General features: G+C 40.9%; 3 protein-coding genes across 5 annotated transcripts in view; 2 read left to right on the top strand and 1 right to left on the bottom strand.

The window, feature by feature from the left end:
• Window positions 1-5143, top strand: part of KNTC1 (kinetochore associated 1) — a 42223-nt gene extending 37080 nt beyond the window's left edge. For both annotated transcript variants that reach the window (XM_075110685.1, XM_075110684.1), the window contains exons 58-64: window positions 237-291; window positions 371-434; window positions 1499-1628; window positions 2597-2686; window positions 3240-3385; window positions 4269-4359; window positions 4619-5143. In XM_075110685.1, coding sequence (XP_074966786.1) covers window positions 237-291; window positions 371-434; window positions 1499-1628; window positions 2597-2686; window positions 3240-3385; window positions 4269-4359; window positions 4619-4678 — 636 coding nt within the window. In that variant the 3' untranslated portion in view covers window positions 4679-5143. The remainder of the gene's footprint in view (window positions 1-236; window positions 292-370; window positions 435-1498; window positions 1629-2596; window positions 2687-3239; window positions 3386-4268; window positions 4360-4618) is intronic.
• Window positions 5144-6226: 1083 nt separating this feature from the next.
• Window positions 6227-10387, bottom strand: VPS29 (VPS29 retromer complex component). Of its 2 annotated transcripts, XM_075110768.1 has the most exons (5): window positions 10290-10327; window positions 9721-9732; window positions 7579-7770; window positions 6898-7133; window positions 6227-6592 (listed from the first exon to the last, which is right to left on the bottom strand). In XM_075110768.1, the coding sequence occupies exons 1-5, from the start codon at window positions 10290-10292 to the stop codon at window positions 6475-6477; spliced, it is 561 nt and encodes a 186-aa protein (XP_074966869.1). In that variant the 5' UTR covers window positions 10293-10327; the 3' UTR covers window positions 6227-6474. The 2 variants fall into 2 exon arrangements, with proteins under 2 accessions (XP_074966869.1, XP_074966870.1); XM_075110769.1 differs by lacking the exon at window positions 9721-9732 and having other exon boundaries at window positions 10290-10387.
• Window positions 10388-10448: 61 nt separating this feature from the next.
• Window positions 10449-19894, top strand: RAD9B (RAD9 checkpoint clamp component B). The gene is made up of 11 exons (XM_075110766.1): window positions 10449-10564; window positions 11468-11538; window positions 12472-12621; window positions 13149-13263; window positions 14225-14324; window positions 15260-15366; window positions 17314-17420; window positions 17885-17949; window positions 18511-18633; window positions 19028-19289; window positions 19630-19894. Exons 1-11 carry the CDS (start codon window positions 10531-10533, stop codon window positions 19759-19761), a joined length of 1266 nt encoding a protein of 421 aa, XP_074966867.1. The 5' UTR covers window positions 10449-10530; the 3' UTR covers window positions 19762-19894.
• Window positions 19895-21049: the final 1155 nt, after the last annotated feature.

The following is a 21049-nucleotide window of genomic DNA, read 5'->3' as shown; positions in this document are numbered from 1 at the left end:
TTGAAGTGTTTTATAAAAGGGGACAGAATAATTTTACCATCAGTAAAATATGGCTAAATCTTAAACTATGAGATGAGGAAAGCAATGTTGGGAATAATTCATCCAGGATAAAAAGAAAAGAAAATTGTCAGGTTTCTTCCACCTACAGCAGGTCAGGATATCTGCATGTCTGTGTTTACAAGTACACTTAATTACAACTGTGTTTGGATATTACTTTAAAACCTTGTTGTCAACAGATTCCCAACTTCAGTAGAGCTTGGCGAAGTGTAGTTCTGTCACCATTTCTCACAGGTAAGCTTGTTATTAGCTATCATGCTTGTATAGTAACTTGGTTATATATTTACTTTATCATGTTTTCTTTATTTCTTAGCTTCGTGTCCACCAAGTCCTAAACAGTTAGAGGAATGTTGTGAGTGTTTTGTGATTCTGCTCAAGTAAGTAGACAGTACATCCCACATTTGTATTATTTTGGGTGGGAATGCCTGTTTGCAATTTCTTGTCCAACAACCTGCCCTGGAACAAGCAAAGTTGCTCCAAACACTGGGGAACCTGAGGCATGAGGAAGAACCTTTTGCCTCTTATGGAAGGACAGGATCAGGGCATGTATCCAAAGAGAAATTCTGTGCTTGCCCGGAGACTGTTGACAACATGTTCTGTAACTGACTACTTGGCTGTTTAAACCATACTGGGAACTGCTCTCTGAATTGGGACTCAGAATCAGCAGCACAGACTGCTGAAAACCAATTTATCTGCCCAGTCACTGCCCCCATGAGGGATATCTGTTCCTGTCCTGACATTTTCAGACAACTCACTGTCCGCCCTAGACATCCAGTTAATAATTTTTCTCAGCCCAAAACACAGCACATTTCCTAAAACTTTAGCACAGAGTATAAGAGAGGAAGAATTCATTTTCCTATGAAGAATAAATGTGACATGGCAAAAATCCAGTAGCTGCACATCTATAAACGTGGTTAACCTATGGTATTAATGTTCCCAAACATTCTACACATAAACTAGTTTTGCATTGCCTTCACAATGTAAAAAAGCACAATAAATCTTTACCTTATTCACCACAATGCATTGACTTGCTCAAGAGAAGAACCAGAAGCTCAGACAGCTTGACTTGAACCAAAAGTTAGTTAGGAAATACTGGAAAGGGATCCAGCTGAAGAACATGCCTATGCTGCTGTGCATGTATGTATGTAGCAAAGCATTATTCGGGGCAGCTGGCCAACACTTCCCCTCAAAACAAGGCCTTGGGTGTTTAGAAAAAGAAACTCGAGTTGGGTGGCTTTGTTTTTTTCAAGCTAGAAAACCATAACACATCTCTGTTCTGTGAAACTTCAACTGACAAAGCTTGGCCATTTCTGAAAATAAGATGAGGTAAAAATGTATTGTTCTATCTGGCTTAAAAACCTCCATGCAGTTCTGTTGACAGTACTAAGCCATCCCGTTATATAAATCATAATTGAGAATTTTCACTCCTAATCTTCTGAAGGTGTCCTGTGCTGGCTGACTTGGATGTCATCGGAATAGCTAAACAATATGCACAGTTGGATCTTCCAGCTTTTGCTTTGGGGTGCCTGTTGCTGATTCCTCAGAATGAGAAGCGAGAGCAGCAAATTCAGGTAAATAATAAGCTTTGTGTTCTACCTGTGCTAGGGAAATGTCTTTAAGCATGTTACGTTCAACAGAGACTGTGAAAGATGGTAGTTTATAATCTGATCTTATTTCAGTATGTCACTGCTGACAGCTGCTTGGTATTTCCCACCCACAAAGGCTTTTGCCCCAAATTTATCCTTCTGAAAAGGATGATGTGAACACTTCCACTTTTTTTTTAAATTTATTTTTAAAGGGGCAAAACCAGCTAGCTTGAAGTCATCCTCAGCAGCTTTGTCATATGACTTTGCCTTCTGAGATTTGAGGATATGGTACAGGATCCCACCCATAAAACCCATGAAAAACACCCAACAAAGCCCAAGCCGTACCTGCCAGAGCAGTGTGAAGTTATGGTAACATATGTGATTGCCAAGCAGCTACCAGTGGGCTAGTTTCACAGCAGGTTGTAAGAAAAGTACTGAATCCTACTATAGAAAAGTGTTGAGTTTGCAGCTCCTGACTTTAGAAAGATGCTTGATATGCACCACAAGTGCTGATATAAACCTTCTGCCTTAAAGCCATATCCTCACTATTCATGAATCTTGAGTTTCTTTTCTCATTTGTTTCCATTAATTTATGCTCTACATTGTTCTCCCTGATGAAGCGTTACAGGCTGTTCCCTTATTTGTCACAAGCAAACTGGCACTAGTAAAGGAATCTTAAATTCTTAGCTTCCAGTCATTAAAGCTCAGAAAGATTTTCCCAAATTACAGCATTAGTGTAGGACACTTAGTCTGCTGGCAATTAGTCAAAAAAAAATCTCTAACTACAGCAAAATACCCTTTGAGAGTTAAAAGCAATGAGCACTACTTTTTCAGACAAACCACACAGATCCTGGTTTGATAATTTCATGTTTGTACATAGCATTTCAAAATATTAATTGTTCCTGAATAAATCAAATGCTTGCTCTGAATGTTTTGTAACTTATTTTCGCAAGGGTTTCTTATCGACATGTAACATGGAAACTGTGCTGCAGCAAATAGATGAACACATGAATACTGGAGAAGTAGTGGCATTTGCTTCTCAGGTAAATAAATAAAATTTACTTCACTTCCCCTTGATTTACAGGCTCTTTTGATAGATCAGTGTTCACAGAACATATTTTTTTCTCTCTCCTGATCTTGCCAGCCATTAGTTGACATAATGCACCCAAGATATAGCAATATTTGCAGACATTTTTGCATTTTTATTAATGTTGTGCAACTGAAAAACTTCTTGTATCTATGTACACAGTGCTGTGTTACCAGCTGCCCCTAGTTGTAGGGCAGCATTGTTTGCAGCAATACTATATTTTTCTAAATAAATGTTTTAAGTAAAAAGGCTAAAAGGCTTATGAAACTGCATTCTCTTGCCTTGCCTTGGGCTGCCTTCCTAAGGGCAAGTTTCTTAACTCATTTCCCTATCTCATCCTGAGATTAGCCTTCATCAAATCTGCCATTTCACAGCACTAAAAAAGTAAAAATAAAATCATGCTCTGTGGGAGTCCAGTAAGAAAAGTCTGAGCTCTTTCCATTCAAAAGTAAATTTTTTAAATATTTAAAATATTAATACTTTTCCATTACTAAAACTTAAATCTACAGATCAGATCTTTGGTTTTGGACAGTATCATAAATGAGAAGCTATATGAAAAATTCTTGAAAACTAAGTATTTTCCACTGTTGAAGCAGCAACTGATGAATACTCACCGAATGAGAGAACTGGTGGATTATTTTGCCAAAAAGAACTGGTAAGTTAATAAAACAGGCGATGTGTGACTGATAGCAACCACAGAAATTGAATCTTTCCTTTATTTTATTTTCATTTGATTGAAGTAATGGAGACTTTCTAGTACTTAGTCTTCAAGAATTTTTAAAGTATTGCTAAGTTAAATAAAGAAATAAAATAAAAATCTCACTGCACTCCTTTGCATACTTAGGATAGAGTTTTACAGTGCCATTCAAGCCAAAGTAAGAGCTTGTGGAGCCTGGGCTCACAGGCAGATCAAATGCCGTTAAAATAGCACAAGTAACTGGACTGAAATAGCAAACACTTACTTCAAATCACTTCACCATACCTTGAGATGGATTCGGCTTAGTGGCATCAGGGAGTCACAGCTTCGGCCATAAGAACACTCTGAAAAAAATAAATGTACTCAAGACTTAAGAATTAGTGGTTTTGCTGCTAAGCCTTTCAAGAGCTAGAAACACCTCTCTGTTCCACTTAAATAAAGCAAAGGGTCTTGCCACTGAACCTGCTGCAGGGCAGCTCTCAATCATCAATCTACCAGTGACTCAGCACTTGGGCTCATTGCACACAGCTGCAAACTTTCCTTTTAGGCCCCAAATACTCAGTATTGCAAGTCACTTTGTAACCTGTTATCCTGCAGTCAAAATGGGACAGGAAACAATAAACAACTGTTTAAATTCTAGTATATATTGGTTATATTAACAGCCACAGGTTAAATGCTAGGCTTGTCATGGCTTGCTTTCCTCTACTGGGAAATGACGGGACCTATCAGACTTCAAACATGTGGGGTCATACCTTATTTTTATACTTCACTGTATATTGTCTAAATTCTTGGCTTTTTAGAGAACTTGTTGACAAAGTTGATAAACTTTTGTCTCCTACAGCACTGATGATGCAACAGCCCTAATTCGAGAATATCTAGAGAAGTGTGGAAATCCTGCTCTGATAGACATACCATCATCTGATCTTCTGAAGGTGAAACAAATCGCCTTTGTACTTCCTGCAATATTTTTTTTTTTCCAAAACTAAGACTTTCACTCAACTTTTAGCAAAAAACTTGTTAGCCAATTTATTTTGGTAAAGTATGTTGCATATAATATCCCTTTATTAATTCAAATAATTTTTACTTGAACCAAATCTCTGCCATGTGAAGTGTTACGCTTTCAAGTACTTTCACAGGTCTTGGATTATATCCTGTTTTCCTAAGCCCTATTAATATTCTTTTACCTTCCAGATGTATCTGACTGGACCAGAAGAGACCTGTGTACTAGAACTGCCATCGAGAAGACCTTGATTTACCCTTTTCTCCCTCTACTGGCAAGCTGAGGGCTGTGCATTAAGAACGCTCATACTGGTCAGGTGAACATTCAACTAAAAAAATTAATGCTGTTTTACCAAGAGCTACCCTGAGCTTTCCACGTCTGTGTTTTTTAAACTGTTCTAGGCTGTTTCTTCTCCATACTCCATCCTCACTGAAACAGTTTAGATTTACAGCAGAATTTACTGTTTCTATTCCACAGTAATGTTCATATTCAGCACTTTGATTTTAGGAAGGATTAAAGTTTATTTCCTTTACTTCTCTATTTCTCTGTGTTTGAGGTGGCTATTTCATTGACACAAACATAACCTTGTGTAATTGTGATTACTTGTTATTGTGATAAACTTTTTTTAAACTGTGATGTACTTCATGTAAAATACACTTCGTAGACAAATTGTAATTTAAACTACAATAAACAGAAATAAACAGATTTACATACCCATTTTGGCCTACTGGGTATTTGGTATATTTTATGGAATATCAGTTTGATATTCTAGAAAGCTTTTTTAATTATGAAGTTGTTAGTAAATTGGTGTTCCACTAAGTCACTAACCTTCCTTGAATGATGTTTGCCAAGGTTTTCTTTCCACTTTGTGCTTTCTGTATGGCTACAGCAGGAAAAAGCCACAGGCATGTGTTTCACTGCTTGAATTGCATCAGTTAGCCAGAGCTTCCTGAGATACCAGGCTGAAATGCTTGGTCTCTGGCTAAGGTAAAGCAGGTTTATTCTGAGCACAGATAGGTTATTTTGTCAGCCTATGACACAGAAGCAAGGGCTCTAGCTGATAGAAAACCAGACTTAACTCAAACCTTCACGAGAAACACTGTACAGCTTTTTGCACAAATACTGCGCTGGAAAAGTCATAATACAAAGGCCAATGCCTGCAAAGGAAACAGGCTGCCATTCTAAACGTTCTCTAGAAGACAAAAGATAGAACTGTTTTTATTGGAGGGTTGGCAGTTGTGAGAAATGGGAGCTGCTGAAATACATTCAGTTCCCTGCAGTCATGAGAATAGGACAGCTAAAAGGGCCAGTCTTCAACAACCCATGTCTTCAGTAGTAGGACTAGTGCCATATGGAATTACATTCTTTAAAACCTCTACATGGAGCAAAGTGCATATGCATGTAGTGTTAGAGATACACCATAAATAAAGAAAAGCCTCTCTTCACTGCTTATAGATTTGAGACCATCATTCATTAAGGCATAGTAGTATTTGGAACAGCTTTCATTAAAAAGACTGAAGTTAAACTTTCTGTAGTGAAATTACTACTGTAAGTTTTGAGTTACTGTAGTATTTTCAGATGCTATCAATCCATTTTATTCTTTTAACTTATTTGGGAATGCTAAATTGAGAAAATTAAATCTCAGCTGGCTTCGAAGCAAAGGTAACATGGTGCCAGAGCCTTCAATCTATTTGTTCCAGCCCTTTACCCATATCCTTTAGAAGTCACCAAACCAGCCCATCAGGCTTTTTAAAAGCAACAACTCACATTTTTTCCAATAACAGTTCATAAAGCTTAGATTTTTTTTATGAAGTGGAGTTTATTACAACATTAAGGAACAGTATTTAAAGTTATTTTAATGGAATATTTTACAAATCAATTCATACAGAGAAAAGCAAACACAATGTAGTTTTAAAGTTATTAGCAATAAGCTACATTGTTAAGCTGTTAGCGAGTAAGTGTAGTACTGTAAACTAGCAATCAAGTATTGTCATAACTTGGAGTTCAGAATGAGATGGTAAAAATACCAGACAAGCAAAATACATTTTTAAGACTTTTTGTACTCAATTCTTTCTACTTTCACATCGTCTCCAATTAGTTGATAGACATATGTAACTACTGTAGAAGCCTGGATATCCATCAGCACAAAGGAAGGAATGATGTTGCTGGAAAGAGAGGAAAAAAGATCCTTATCAGTTGTGTGCATATCATCGCCTTAGCAGTGTTTCACCACTAGGTAACAGAAATCACTCTAAGAAAAATGGATGAGTTTTGTAAGCAAAATACATCAGATCTGAAGCTTTAAGTATTTCATTCTCATCTGTTTCAGTCAAGGAGAGTTAGCAAGTACTACCAACGCTTCCTCTCCCCGACATTGAGAATGTAAATATTAACCTTCCGAATTAGTTTTGTAGTTCAGTTTTATTATCAAAAAGAATCCCTCCACAGCTATTTCCTGCGCTTCACTTACTTCTCTAAGGCATGATAAGCTCCTGTAGCTGATCCTGGATTGATATAGAACTTGTTTTCATGTTCAAATGCCTCAAATTTGTGTGTATGTCCTGAAATTAGGATGTCCACATCAAACTGCCTTTGTAGCAGTGCCAGGCTGGCCATATCACCCCAAGGAATAACCTGATGGCCGTGAATCAGCCCAATTTTGAACTGTCCAACAGTTACAACTTTCTGTTCGGGATAATTCAGGTTCTAAAAATAAAATAAAAATATAAACACAGATTAGATGCACAGATTTATGTTTAAAAATCTCTATGCAATACCAAGAAGAGGGGAAAAGCTCATGGAAACACCCAATGTAATTGGCCCTGCTGCTACAAAATGAGAGCTACAAAGCTGCTTGTACGAATGCCGTGGAAAATGTGGATGCAAGGAGCTTCAGAGATCTGACACCAGCAGGTCCTGTTTGCCGGAGTCCTGGACAGAGCCAAGTGCGCAAATTACTTTTATTCATACTGAGGACAGACAAGAACTTATTGTGCCAGTCACATTATTGACTGTAACCCCAACTCTTTTGCCTATGCCCTCAGTGCTACGTAACGTCAGTTTCCTGCTTCTACTTGAAGTACAGATAACCCAAATGGTGCCCTTATGTAAAAAATGCACAAAAAATGTCATTATCAATAGAGGACACTACCTCATCAAAGTCCCCTCTGACAACGTGGACATCCCCAGCCAAAGTCTTGAGGTAGTCATAAGTGTCCTTGGTGCAGAGGTTTCCTGTGCAAAGGATGTGTTGGATCTTCCCTGGAACCAGCAGTTTTTTGAATTTGGCTGGGAGGCTGTTGCATCGGTGTGGAATGTGAAGATCTCCTAATACTAACACCAACTTATCAGGTGTCGTGATAGAAAAGGAAGATCGTTACAGATGCAAACTAAGACAAGAATCATTGGCAAACAAGCATTGCAAGGTTTTCTTCAGTTCTGTAACTTTGCATTTTGATGTGAAAGCTACTAAAATAAGAATGAGATGGTGATGGACTATTGCTGTAGGGAAAACAAGGCCCCTTACTAACGCAGAACATTCCCCAGAGGAGGCCTTACAAACACAACAGTCTACAGAATTTTTTAATTTGTTGCTGAAAGCCGTGACAAGGTATAAGAGAAATGTGTTACTACGTGATGTATTTTACACAAATTTGGGAACTACTGTAAACTATCCCACTTTTTTTTTCCTCCTTAAACATAAAAAAAAAAAAGAAAAGAGAAAACCCCATACATAGGACAGCTCTAATATATGTTCTCAAGCACAGACCTAAACTGTGGCCACTTCCATTTAAAACTCTTCAGCCAAGTTTCTTTCTGCTTTAATTAACTTCTGTTTTCTTCCTTATCAAAAAAAAAAAAACAACAAACCAAGGCCGCAAATTTGCAACACACGTTGACCAGAATAGATGACTTTCTGAGTCCGCATTGGAGGAACCACTGAACAACAGGATAAGACTAGCAGTTTTTAAAAACAAAGCAAAAAAGCCAGGGCACTGCAGAGGAGATAAGCCAGACTACTGCACGCAGCAGTTCTATTACCAGTCCTATATATGCATAGTTTCAGCACAATAAATGCAAGGAGAATACAGATTTAATGGGGGCTTCAAAATTAAGGATTCGGATGAAGTGAGACCATAGTTTAATATCACAGGCTTTAAATCTGTGAATAAAGAAATTAATGAGAGCAACACAGCGATAAATTAATTATGCAAAAAGCTCTATAAAGCATGGAGTGTTATGGCACTACACTGTAAAAACACTTGATCTAGAGACAGTCACCCTGATAACTTGATGAACAGCTCCATATTAAGAGCCATCCAGTTTATCTTCTAACCATAATGCTTTGTTAGTAAGACAGTTCCCAAAATGACAGCCATCAAATGTGTTTGTAAACAACACAGCCCAGATATATCTATAAGCAGTAGTAATTATGCTAAGGAATTACCTTTTTTAATATTTGCTTTTTAAATTTTTAGGCCATGCAGCTATCTTCATGTTAATAGTCATCAAAAAAAGGCAGATGGGACTTGGGTGGGTTTTTTGTTTGGGTTTGGTTTTTTTTGGATTAAGAACATCTCAGTGCCATCATCAAAGCCATGCATCTTCAGAGAACAGATGGTTGAAAGTATCGGTAAAGCAATACAAGAGTTTTTTCATCAATAAGCTACCAATTTAAAACTAACCCAGGAGAGAAAAAAGGACACATTTTTGATGGTCCTTCAAGAGTTCCCAGTGAAAATACCCTCACTAGCATCCGTCTAGAGATGATGTACTTGAATGCAAGTAAAAAATGAATAACAAGTGATTTTGATTATTAAAGTGGCAATAGATTCTCTCAATGATGCTTAGGGGACCTAGGCATGCAATACCAGTTATGTATTTAATGCTTAACAAAATTATACTGCCGCTTAAAACCTGTAACCCCACTGAAGTCAGCAGAGTTTGTGCATTCAACAAAGACTGTCACCTTTGCTGATGAACTGGCAGGCCCTATATTTTTCCCCAGATCACATCTGAGCTCCCATTAATTAAAAAAAAAAAGCTTGGCAAGCTACAATAACAAAACCAAATTAAAGTGACTGAAGAGTGTTTAATAATCACAGGTATCTGCGACACAAAATAGTGGCAAAGAATGTTACATCTGGCTTTAACTAGGAATTGAGGTGCGATCTTGAGCACGGCTTGAACAGCAGCCCCTAATTCATATGTACCACCTGACATTCGTATCATCTAGTAACATGAACAAGCCCTTACCACCGGTGTTAGCAACAGCCGAGAGGAGTAAACTTACTCTGTGCCCAGCCTTAGTGGGATGAAGAAGTTGATTGCAGACAGGGGGGAACGAAAAACAGGGTGAAACATGATCAGTGTTAAACAAAAGAAAGCAACAGAAAAGAAAATATAGCCAAATGAATAGGCAAATAATAATTAATGAATTGTTGATGTTATGAAAGAAGCGTTAAAATAATAACAATACTAAGAATAATGACTTAGAAACCGGCTCCGCGCGCAGCCCCCTCGCCGGGGCACGGCCTGCTCACCGCCGGCGGGGCCTCGCCTCCTCTCGCCGCTCCCCCCGCCCCTCCATCTACCTCAGCTCGGCACTAGCCGCATTTCGGGGCGGCGACTGGCAGAAACATTCCCCGAGCGCACGCTCGGCGCCGCCGCTCCCGGCCCGCCACCGCCGGGGCCCGCCCGCCCTCCCGCCGCCCTCGGGGGCCCCGCGCCCTCCGCGCCGCCGGCCCAGACCCGAGGGGCCGCGGCCGGAGAAAGCCAGCCTATGGCCCCCGGGCGCGGCGGGGCGAGCCCCGATGGGGGTAGGGCGCGGGGGGTGCGGGCCGGGCCGTCCCCGCCGCTCACCATCCTGCCCGGCGCCGCGCTCCCTCACGCCCGCCGCCGCGCCGCCTCCCGGAAGCCAGGCCGGCGCCAACCAGCCGCTACGGCACCTCTGAAGGGCCAGCCCAGCCTGAAACGCGTTTCTACGTAGCCCCACCTCCCCATGTGTGGCTACATCCGGGCCTCTAAGAGGAGGGCGTTTCCCGCTCATTCTGCAGGCGTTGTGTGACAGGAGAGGCGCGGCCCAGGGGGTCTGTGGAGGGCCATGAAGTGTGTTATTGCGGGGGCTCATCTCAGAGGTACCCGCGGCCCCAGGAGAGGTGGTGGGCCTGGGGCTGAGGGGCATATGTGGGAGAAACAGGCACCCCAGAGTGGGGCCGCCTCAGGGTGGCACGCCTCAGCGGGGCCAGCGGCCGTGGGAACGTGTGACTGACCTGCTGGCACACGGGTCCGTGGCGCGCTGCCCTCAGTGGGCTTCCCCCGAGGGCTTTCTGACAGTGCAAGGTGGGGCACGAAGCACTGGGGGCTTTGGCCAGCCCCACCACGGGTCACAGCAGAGCTGAGGAGCTGCCTTTTTTTCATGCCCAGGAGAACAAAGATGTTTTCATGGGGCAATATGCAGCCTCAAAGTTGTTCAGATCAGCGAGCAGAGAGATGGATTTGTGGTACTTTCAGGCGGAGAAGCCATGGCTTAGCCGGGTGCCTCCCTGTGCACGCCCGTCTACTTCCAGCGGCCCAACTAAACCTCCCGTGTGCAGCATTTTGTGCAAAATGCTGCTCTGCCAGGATGGGCAGAGGCAAATTTTGAGACCTACTGCTGGTTCCGTGTTTTTTAGAGCTACATCTTTACAGATGTCCAATGGGTTACCGCTTGCTCAGACTTGTTACCATCTACAAAATGTAATTTCTGTCTTCAGTGGTGTTCTGCCGGCTTAGACTGAACTTTGTGGTGGCATCGGGTCATGCCTGTTGCTGCAAAGGGACAGAGGACGTTTGAGGTGTGCCTCCTCAGAGGCAGCTTTTGAAAATATCAAGGTGTTTTTGCTTCTAAAAAGCAAAAGTAATGTTTTCTACCATGTCACTGGTTTTCTTTGAAATGTGTGGGATATTTGTAATGTTTCCTCTTAAATTATTCTGAGAAAATGTAGTATAACTTTTTTCTAACTTTGAATGCATATTGCACTGTTTTCTTTTCCTGCTAGTGTTTGGAAGAGCAATACATGCTATAGCACGTATTAGTGATGAATTTTGTTTTGACCCCATAGAAAAAGGTGTAAGTGACTTTGATTTTTTTTGTAATTTAAAAATATTTATTGGAAGCTTAGTATTTATATTGTTGGAGATTGTGTTGTTTTCCTACAGGTACCCTTCGGTCTGAGTTAGATTCCCTCCCAGCTTCCTCCTCTTTCAATATGGACAAATGCCATATTTTCTGTAATTGTAATTATGCAGATTACATCATGGAAGATTCATTTCTTCTCTGCCCCTAGTATTCTTCAACTTTTTCTTACCCCAACTGAATCTTGTCCAGGACATCTGGATTAATACCAAGGGGTTTATTTCTGTTGTCCTGGGTCAAAAGGTTTATGTTTTGTACCACATCAGAAGCTGCCTCTAAATGTGTTTTTGTACCGATATGACTCAACAGGAAGAATGCATCCATTAATATGCCTCTGATTAATCAAACACCATTTCCAGCAGAATTAGGGTTTTCTCTAGAGGTTTCTTAGTTAAAAATTATCAACTCTCCTTAACTTGCTGGGAGGCTGGAAAATCAGAAGTGGAGACAATTACTTTTTATACCTGAAGAATTTTTGAGGTGCTAGTAGTGTCTTTGCTCATTTGTACATATCGTGTGGATGGGTGTACAGGAAGATTGTTATAGAATAAACCCCAATCCTCCAAATGCCTCAGATGCAAGCTGGACGTTAAGTGCTTAGGTTTAGGTAACTCACACTTCAGGGCCACTTAAATATCCGTAGATGGGATTCCTGTGCCTGTATTATACCTGTGGCTTCTGACCACCAATAATGGAGGTGATCAGTTTGAACATGATGGTACACATGATGCATCTATATTTATTTTGAGACTTATGCATTTAAAGGTTTTGTGGCTTAGGTATGGGACTGAAGCACAGAGATGGCTTTTTTGTTAAAGGTTCAATATGAAATATTTTGAGTTAATAAGTTATTCTACTTACTTTCAGCTTGCCTTAAGGTCAGTGAATTCTTCAAGGTCAGCATATGCATATGTCTTCTTCTCATCTATGTTTTTTCACCAATACTGCTGGGCAGCTGTGTCTCAACCATGTCAGAAGGAAAAACAGTTATCCCTCCCATGCAAATTGATAATTAAGGTATGTTTTAATGGATTGTTATGCACAGCTTCGAAAGCAGCAAATTAGCCCAATTTCCAAATGATATTACAGGGGAAAGCTTGTAGAGGCATGTAGATGGCTCTGAACTCAAGTGCTTCTGAGCAATTCTGCAAAAGAAAGCGGTGGTATTTAATTATGTTTAGAAGTTGCACCTCCTGAGCTGTGTGCCCTGTTGTTCCTGAAGTCTGAACAAGGTTCACCTTGGAGTGAAGGAATACCATGTTTCTGCCTCTGCAGTGTTTCTCCTGTAGCCATCAAAACCAGTATGAGGCAGGAGAGCTTTGACCAGGTGTTTAGCAAACGCACCCATTGGCCATCTGTTGGAATAGCGGGTGAGGAGGACGAGGATCGGTATTGGCTGCCTCAGTGCCTGCTTACAAAGCAGTTTGGGAAAGCGGTAGAAGCAGGATCTTGAGATAAACTGTATGAAACTAGGAAAATAATATTGCAAAATTGCTTGGTGAGTAACCTCTGCACTGATTAATTTTGTTTATTTATTTTTACAGTCAGTTCTTCCTGTATTTAGATGTGTAAATGTGCTTGAAAGGAATGTTGAGAAATGCAGCATTTATACAAATACTAATGACCATCACATAACTTTTCAGCTCCTCTGCAGACATGGTAGGTTACGCATCAAGTGACTTTACAGAAACAGAAGCAGTTTAAAACAGCAGGGCAACACAATATTTAGTGTAATTATTAACTGTGTGTTATCAATGGAACATTACGCCAAACACTTTAGCCTCTTCACATCGTAATTTGTATTTATCATGTGCATCACCTTGTTAAAATGAAGTTATAACAGGCTTTATCAGGCAAACGCTCTTCAGTTCAGTAGGTAATGCAAGCTGTATATTAACCGTCAGCCCACTGCTTACAGTTTGGAATTAGGCTGGAGTAAATTCTGGAAAAAACACACACAGTTTGGAAAGGGAGGGAAATCCTGTTTTGGCGGGTGTTTGAACTAGAGGCTCTTTCCACTTCTAATACTTAGAGTTCTTCAAAATGGTAACAGGTCTGACATCCTCAGTCTAGCAGAACAGCAGGTGTATTCATCGCCGTTAGTCTTTGCAAAACTCAAAGAACCACCATCTATCACAAGTTTGCTGAGCCGCGCTGTGTAACAGGCAGTGCTTTACGTATTAAAAATCTAGCTTGTATTACTAATAATAGCATTTTTCATTAAGTCTCAAGATAATTAAGCTCTTAGCTCATGCTTATTTAGAAATACATAGGGATCTGTAGGGTTTGCCTTATGTATTCCACCACCTTTTGTATTATTATACCAGTTAAGTATTGAAGCCCTTTTTGGCCCTGCATTTGTTGTACTTGTTGCTGTTCACTTATTTCTTGCGGATTCTTAAAAAACTCAGACGCTGGAGGGGCATAACTCACAGGATGAAGGAAGTCTTAGCTGGCAGGTTAATTCAGTTTTCTGTTGTGGGTGAGTTATTTCCACATAGCTTGAGTAAGTCACTTGCTTACTTTCTTTATTGAGATTTCCTAAAAGAGCAATTAATACTGAAAAAACATTTAAAGTTACAGACCAGCATTGATTTTTGTTCATATCCTTTATACTTAGGTGTTGTTAAAACATATAATCTGACCTTTCAAGAATGTGATCCATTGCAGGCTGTTTTTGCAAAGCATATGTGTCCAAATGTACTTAAAGTCCACTCCAGGTAATGAATACAAAAATATTTTTTCTTAAAAAATCACACCGGAGGCAATACTGTCCTCATAGTCATTAACATAATCAAAATCTGATTAGGGCACGGTCAAAAATGGTCAATTCCTAAATCCTATATCCTAGTGCTTGATTTTTCACATTACAACTTAAGAAATTTGGATCATTCTGTCATTAATCCTACTCAGTCAAACCTTGAGAAGTGTGTAGTGTATATAATTTGAATTCACACCTTTGAGCAACTTCCACCTGGGACAAATAAAGTAGTTCTAAATTTTATAGGCAAAGAAACCAGGGGTAAAAGTACAACTTTTTTTAATGCAATAAGGCAAAGTTCTGGTTCGAAAGGCAGCTCCTGGAAGAAGCCAAGATTTGGCTTGTCGTTGCAAGCCGAGGCAAAGAACAACCAGTTCAACTGTGTTTCTCCTGACAGGATTTCTCTTAAAAGTGTTTCTTGTGAGCAGGAGCTCTTGTCACAGTAATCAACCATGAAAGCACTAAAGGTGTATAAAGATATCTCTGCATAGATAGTATGTGTTGTGTTTAAAAAAAGATTTTTCAACTTTTAGAACTGCAAGCTTTTGAATAAAGAGTATAGGACGCTGAGGTTTGCTCAAAACTGTGATATATACATATAGAAAGGTAGCAGCAATATCTATATATATATAAAAGACTGAGTTGGCAGCATACACAGGCATTAAATGTAAACAAATTTGCTTTTGTAATTACTAGTTGTATTTTTAGATTTCTTTAGTACCTATTGCTATATAAATTAAAAAGACATAGTATGCTTTAAGGGGTGCGTATTTTAATGGCAGCTTTTCCAACAGTATTGCCAAGTAACAGGTTTAATTTCTAACATGAGTAACAAATGCCAGCTGGTAATTAGTGGCATGTAAAATTATTATAATGTTGAATGAAATTTTACAGGCTGCTGGCTGATGTAATGATTCACTTTCCGACCAGTCAAGAAGAAGTAACCTTATCAGTTACTCCAATGAAAGTTTGTTTCAAGAGTTACGCTGAGGAAGACTCTGGTAAGGAAATTCAAAAGATTAAACAATACTGGGACTTAAAAACAGGTGAACTAAACGAATAATAACTATTGCAACATAAATGGAGAATGCATCTTATGGCTGAATGAGATTTGTAAGAGAGGGAATATATATAGAAGGATTTCAAGTCAACCTGCCACCCTCTGGTTTTAATATATTTTAAGAAAGTATGTTTTTAATAACATTTTCCTGGTATCAGTGGCAGATATCAGACTGAGCAGCCAATTTAAATAAATTATGCCACTTGCTGTGGGCTTGAAGAGAGGTAATTACTGTGCTGCAGGAGCAGAAGCTGCAAGAGAAGCAGCAGGAAAAAGGAGATAATTTTATGTTTTAAAAAGAACTCTTTAAATCTGAATACCGTAATTATAGAATTGATATCATTACAGAGTATATTTTAGTGTAAGGGCAATACAGTGCGTTAGCTGGCCTAACGCTGTTAGGCTGCACGCTGCCATTTCGTGTCTCCATCTGAGATCGAGGACAATCTAGATTCTTGGTGTGTGACTCAAACTAATTTTAAAGATATAATTGTGTTTTTGAAGTATAGGTTCTTCTGTATCATATAATAAGGGGATGCTTTTCATACTTGCTTATGACCAAAGCTGAGGATTATGACCTAGAAAAAGATGACTGCCTAGAGCGTAGGGGTGGGGACTGTGCTGAGAACAGGCTGAAGCAGTGGAGAGCAAAAAGGATGAAGTGGTGGAAACTGACTGGAGTGAAATGGGAGAAATGACTGAAAATAGACACTAAAAATTGCATTTTTAATGAAGAGTTTTGTTATTTTTAGAAACATACACTTCAAAGGGTTATTGTAAGGAAGAAGGTGAAAGAAATAGTAGGTTAAAATTTAATGAGATACCAAAAAACCAAACAATCAAGGAGAAAAAGGAGGAATTATAAGCATTGTTCTTGTTGTGCAGCATGCGATGCAATACACTGCCTGCAGCAAATGTCCTGTATGCACAAAACAAAACATGTCCTTTGAACGTATCATCTGGCGATGGCTTGGGTTTTTGCACCTGCAGGTTTAGTTTTCAAAGAAAGAAATTACACCTTCTGCCTAGACTTGTTTTCATTTGCATGTGGTAGGCTCTGCCTTGCAGAAGCTGGCAGGTGTGTTATAGGGGTATGTTCCTATAGTATTAAGGAACTTTACAGGATTATATGTGAATGTGCAATTGGGCCTTGTTGAAGGCCAAGTTAAATTCTTGAGCAGAGAGAGAGAAGCCTGGGAGCGGTTTGTAATGCTTTGTTTGCAGCCTGGCTTTGGAAGAGAATTGGATCGGTGCGCGCTGTTCAAGCTGCTGTAAAATTTTTCTGAATGCTTCTGAGACTATAACGTGTCACAGAAGTACCCTCTTACTTTTTTCTCACATACCTAATAACAACTATGGACTAATCTAACGATAATAAGCAACAATCAAATACCTGAAACTGAAGATCCTGTTTCCTGTCGCCACTTACGTATCCGGAAAAGGTTATAATTTAGAACAAAGAACCTAAGTCCACCTTCATTGTCCTCTGATGATTGTCAGCAATTATGATTAACCTGTTAAAGTCATGCTGCATTTTGGTCTTCCCGTCTGTGCAGCAATAAGCAGCCGGTAACACTCTCTGTGATGAATGCCTGCCGACAAAGCAGATCTGCAAGAACGGCAGCAGGTATCAGGTTAGATAACACAGTGGAACACAAAATGGCTTCTGTTAAAAGTCATTTAAATCTACATAATATACTGTAAATAAATTGAGGATGTTTTTACTTAATTATGACATAAATTTAGATAAACATTTGATACTGGTAGTCACTAGAAAAATACAATCATTGTTCAAACAATGCTGATGTAAAAACCTTATGGTTATAATTGTAGCTTTGTTGAGGTCAAACTTCACTCCTTTGAGTCCTCGTCTTGTTATTTTGAACAGATTTTTCAAAGACGATGCTTACTGAAATACAACTAAATCCAGATGAATTTGACTACTTTCAAGTTGGAGTAGATTCTGAAGTGACGTTTTGCCTTAAAGAATTGAGGGTAAAGTAAGAATTTGTCTTGGCAATAAAACATTTCCCACAAGTTGGCCTGACTGGGGCAGGACGGTCCCTGCAGAATGGCTGTGGCAGCATTCTGCCCGGCCCGCCGCAGATTTCACCAGCTGGCTGAGGATCAACTTTAAAACACAGGACCTTCAGGACATTGCAGAGTCCCTCACAGTAGCCTTTGAAAAACAAGCAAAACATTTTTAAAACAACAGAAGTGTAGTTTCAGTGCTGGGCAGGCAGGCTGTAGCTGTTCTGGAGGAAGCATAGTGGCCACAGCAGCTCACCTGCAGAAGCTTCTTTGGCAAAGCTCCAGGCAGGGAAGGCAAGAAACGTGTTCTAGAATCAGGAGGCTTCTACCCTCTTTTTGCCAGTAAACGAAAGCTGGGATAAACTTGCGTTCTAATACCGGGCTTCTGTTTTTGAAGCAGCACTTAACCACCCACCGCTTCTTTTCAGGGACTGCTAGTGTTGTCAGAAGCGACCAGTGTTCCCATCTCAATCCATTTTGACGTTCCTGGAAAGTATGTTTTGGAACAGACCTGACTCAAACTACTGCCGTTACAGCTCCACAGTCGATTTTGTCTGCAGGTTGCTCAGTGGATATTTAACTGGAACAATAACATAGATTTTCCTTTCGTACCAAAGGCTGTATTTCTAACCTGCAATACAGGGTTAAATAGTTTGTTATTACGCATAAAGCATTTAACATAGGCAGTGGCATTGCTAAGCTAGCCATGCTGACCATGGAGCACCTATATGTGTTACCTGAACCCTTCAGGCTCTCAGCCTAATGCACGCAATGATTATAATCAATGCAATGAATACACTTTCTGTTTAAAAGATTATTTAAACAGTTACACATTTAAAACTAATTTGACTATAATATTATATAGCATTTGCTGGGTGGTGCATTTAATTCTATAACAGGAAGCCGTCTCATATTCCTCAGCAGCAAATATGTTAGATTTTCAGCTTTTCAGAGGAGGCACTTTTTAATCTTTACAGAATTGCATGAGCTGTGTTTCCTCCCATAATACGTGCAATTATGCATGCTGTTTAAGTCTCTGCATATTTGTGTTTAGACCAGTTGCTTTCAGCATTGAAGATGCGGTGCTGGAAGCCAGCTTTATTTTGGCTACCTTGTCTGACGTGGAAAAGGAGTCAGCTTCCCAGCAGCCTCCCTGCTTGTCACAGCAGCAGGAAAGGTAACGGCGGGCGAGGGAGGCAGGCTGCCTTAAGAGAATAGAAAATGGAAGTTTAACATTTTTCCAGCCAAGTCAGATTTAAGATGGAAAGGAAGGAACCTGCGGGGCGCTGGTAAGCATCAGACAGATCCTGGAGTCTTTGTTCAGGTGAAAACCGTGAACTGGACAGGTTTGGGAACATCTTGGCATCACACACAGCAATGAGACCTGGTGCAACAGCGCACGTTCTGTGCTAGCTTCTGCTCATCTCCACAGGGTTTTGTTGCAGGAGGGGAAGGGAAGATACTTGTTGAGAACCTAAAGCCATGGTGCTGTTTGGTAACAGAAAATAAAGACTTTCTAACAAAACCTGGTAAAAGCCCGTTACTAACCTGACCTACCCTCTCCAATCCAGCTCAAAGAGATGTGTGGGTAAATCTGAAGAAGCCTCCATGGATAAAGAGAGCAACGCAGAAGCCGTTGCTTCCAAAAAGCCACAGTGGAACAGAAACACACCGACCACAGAGTCAGTGAAACCTGTGAGTCCTTTGGCACAACAAGCGATCGGAAGTATTCCCAGCGTCTCAAAGAGGGAGAAGCCGGGCACAGGAGGAATGGCTGGAGCCGAGGACCACACGGTGCTGGAAGGGGAGGCGGCTGAGTCACATTGTCAGAAGGTGAGTGGGCTCCCAGGCGTAGTTACGGTGCAGTGCCGCAGCCGGCGTCGGGCTGACCGCTGCCTGTCCTCGGGGGCGCTACACGGTGGTGCTCGGTGCTCCGCGTGGCGTTTCAGCGGAACCGGCTCTCACAGCAGCACAGCTGGCAGAACCCACCAGCATCACGGTTAACTGTGATGCTGGAACTGCTCACGGGTGGCAGGTGTTTCACTAGGAAACACCTTAGACTGATAAAGAGTTTAAAGTGTGCTTTTAAAGTGGCAAAAGCTTCAGAAATAACAAACCCCCCAACTCTGTATCACATGCCGTTTCTTACTTCTGTAACTACTGTATTTTCCAGTTTCATTCCTTCTTTTTTGGAGCAGTTTCCTGTAAGGAGAAGGACGCCCTCAGTCACACCTCCCATAGTTTAGCAACAGCTAGCGACACCGAGGAGGATCTTGGCAAAGCGCAGAGCTCCCAAGTTCTCTAGTAAAACAAAGCGTTTGAATCCAAGCAAAGAGTATCAGGGATTGCCCTGAAAGATAAAAGCATGTTTGAAGGTGGTGATTGTGGAGCTGTTTCTAGTTTTAGAAGTTTAGTGGCAGTTCTTCAGTGAGTTAGAACTCGATGGAAACTGTTTGTATTCCGAGCTCGTGTGGTGAAGCGTGTTTCACAAATACCTACTCAGGCAGCCCGGGAAGCGGGAATCCTCGTCACACGGCGCCCGCTTCTTGTTTTGCAAGAGAGATACAAGAAAAGGACAAAGCTTGGTACTGAGCACTTAAGAAGTGTTGCAGGGGTAGCATTTAACTCAACAGCCAAAGTTGTCACAGAAATGCGTTTAAAAAAAATAAAAGCAATGTTTGAAAGCATGAGGTTAAGACGCGTTTGTGTTTGACTTGTGTTACTCTTCTCCCTCTCCCTGCCTCTTCGTTCCAGCGGGGGTTTGAGCCCAGCACCCCAGGCGTCGGTGGCTGCGCATCCCCACACCACCAGCCGCATCGCTGCATTAACAGACTGAGCTTTTGCCATCAGCTTTACTTTAAAAAACACATTTTAGTATAAATACTATATTTATTAAATATCTTTACAATTCATTTAAATGTATTTACAGAACTATTCCTGCATAAGTTATACCTCGGACATGAAATTCACATAATCGCCTCTTAGGTAAGCATAGATGATAGTCTCATTTTAACAACAACGAAAAAGCATCCTCATTAGATACAGACTCAGATTTGCTTCAGTATTTCAGCTATCTTTGTAAGGAGCTACTTCATACAGTCAGTTTCTGCCAACACAATCTGCTTTTTCCCCTGGAGAAAGGATGCCCATTACGAAGCGATGGAGCTTCCATCACAAACCCAGCCCACCCTTGCCAGACCTTTGCCTCTTCCCCCCCCCTTGACTCAGCCGTAACCGTCTGGTCCCAAAATCTGGTTTTTGGTTTGGTTTTTTTTTTTTTTTTGCGAGCCACACCTTCCTCACGAACACAAAGAAAGTACATTTAGAAGGAAACTGTATGTTGCAGGTCTCCCAAAGATAGCCATAAGAGTAGCGAGGAACCACAGAGTTTCCCAGTTTACCACATCCCAGCCCAGTTTCAGCCAGACACCTCGGACCGGCGCCGCAGGAATCCCAGCTCCTGCCAGCCCTGCTACGTTGTGTGGTTACTGGCAGACAAAACTCCTGTTCCTTCAGACCCCTGCTCCTGAACCACCGGCTCCCAGCGACACGCAGCTGGAATGAGCCTGTGCTCCGCTCACCTGCGCTTCCAC

This window comes from Phalacrocorax aristotelis, chromosome 15 (assembly GCF_949628215.1).
Source record: "Phalacrocorax aristotelis chromosome 15, bGulAri2.1, whole genome shotgun sequence".
In the NCBI taxonomy this organism is placed as follows: domain Eukaryota; kingdom Metazoa; phylum Chordata; class Aves; order Suliformes; family Phalacrocoracidae; genus Phalacrocorax; species Phalacrocorax aristotelis.
Note: the sequence above shows the minus strand (reverse complement) of the source record. Positions and strands in the feature narration are given on the sequence as shown.

Bases quoted from the DNA above. Each gene is read 5' to 3' on its own strand.
- VPS29 (XM_075110768.1), bottom strand. The intron at 7,134-7,578 runs GTAGTGTCCTCT...TTTTATTTTTAG, and splicing joins TCAGAGGGGACTTTGATGAG to AACCTGAATTATCCCGAACA. The intron at 6,593-6,897 runs GTAAGTGAAGCG...CTCTCTTTCCAG, and splicing joins GCTTATCATGCCTTAGAGAA to CAACATCATTCCTTCCTTTG.
- RAD9B (XM_075110766.1), top strand. From the start codon at position 10,531: ATGAAGTGTGTTATTGCGGGGGCTCATCTCAGAG. The intron at 17,950-18,510 runs GTATGTTTTGGA...ATTTGTGTTTAG, and splicing joins CATTTTGACGTTCCTGGAAA to ACCAGTTGCTTTCAGCATTG. The intron at 19,290-19,629 runs GTGAGTGGGCTC...TGTATTTTCCAG, and splicing joins CTGAGTCACATTGTCAGAAG to TTTCATTCCTTCTTTTTTGG.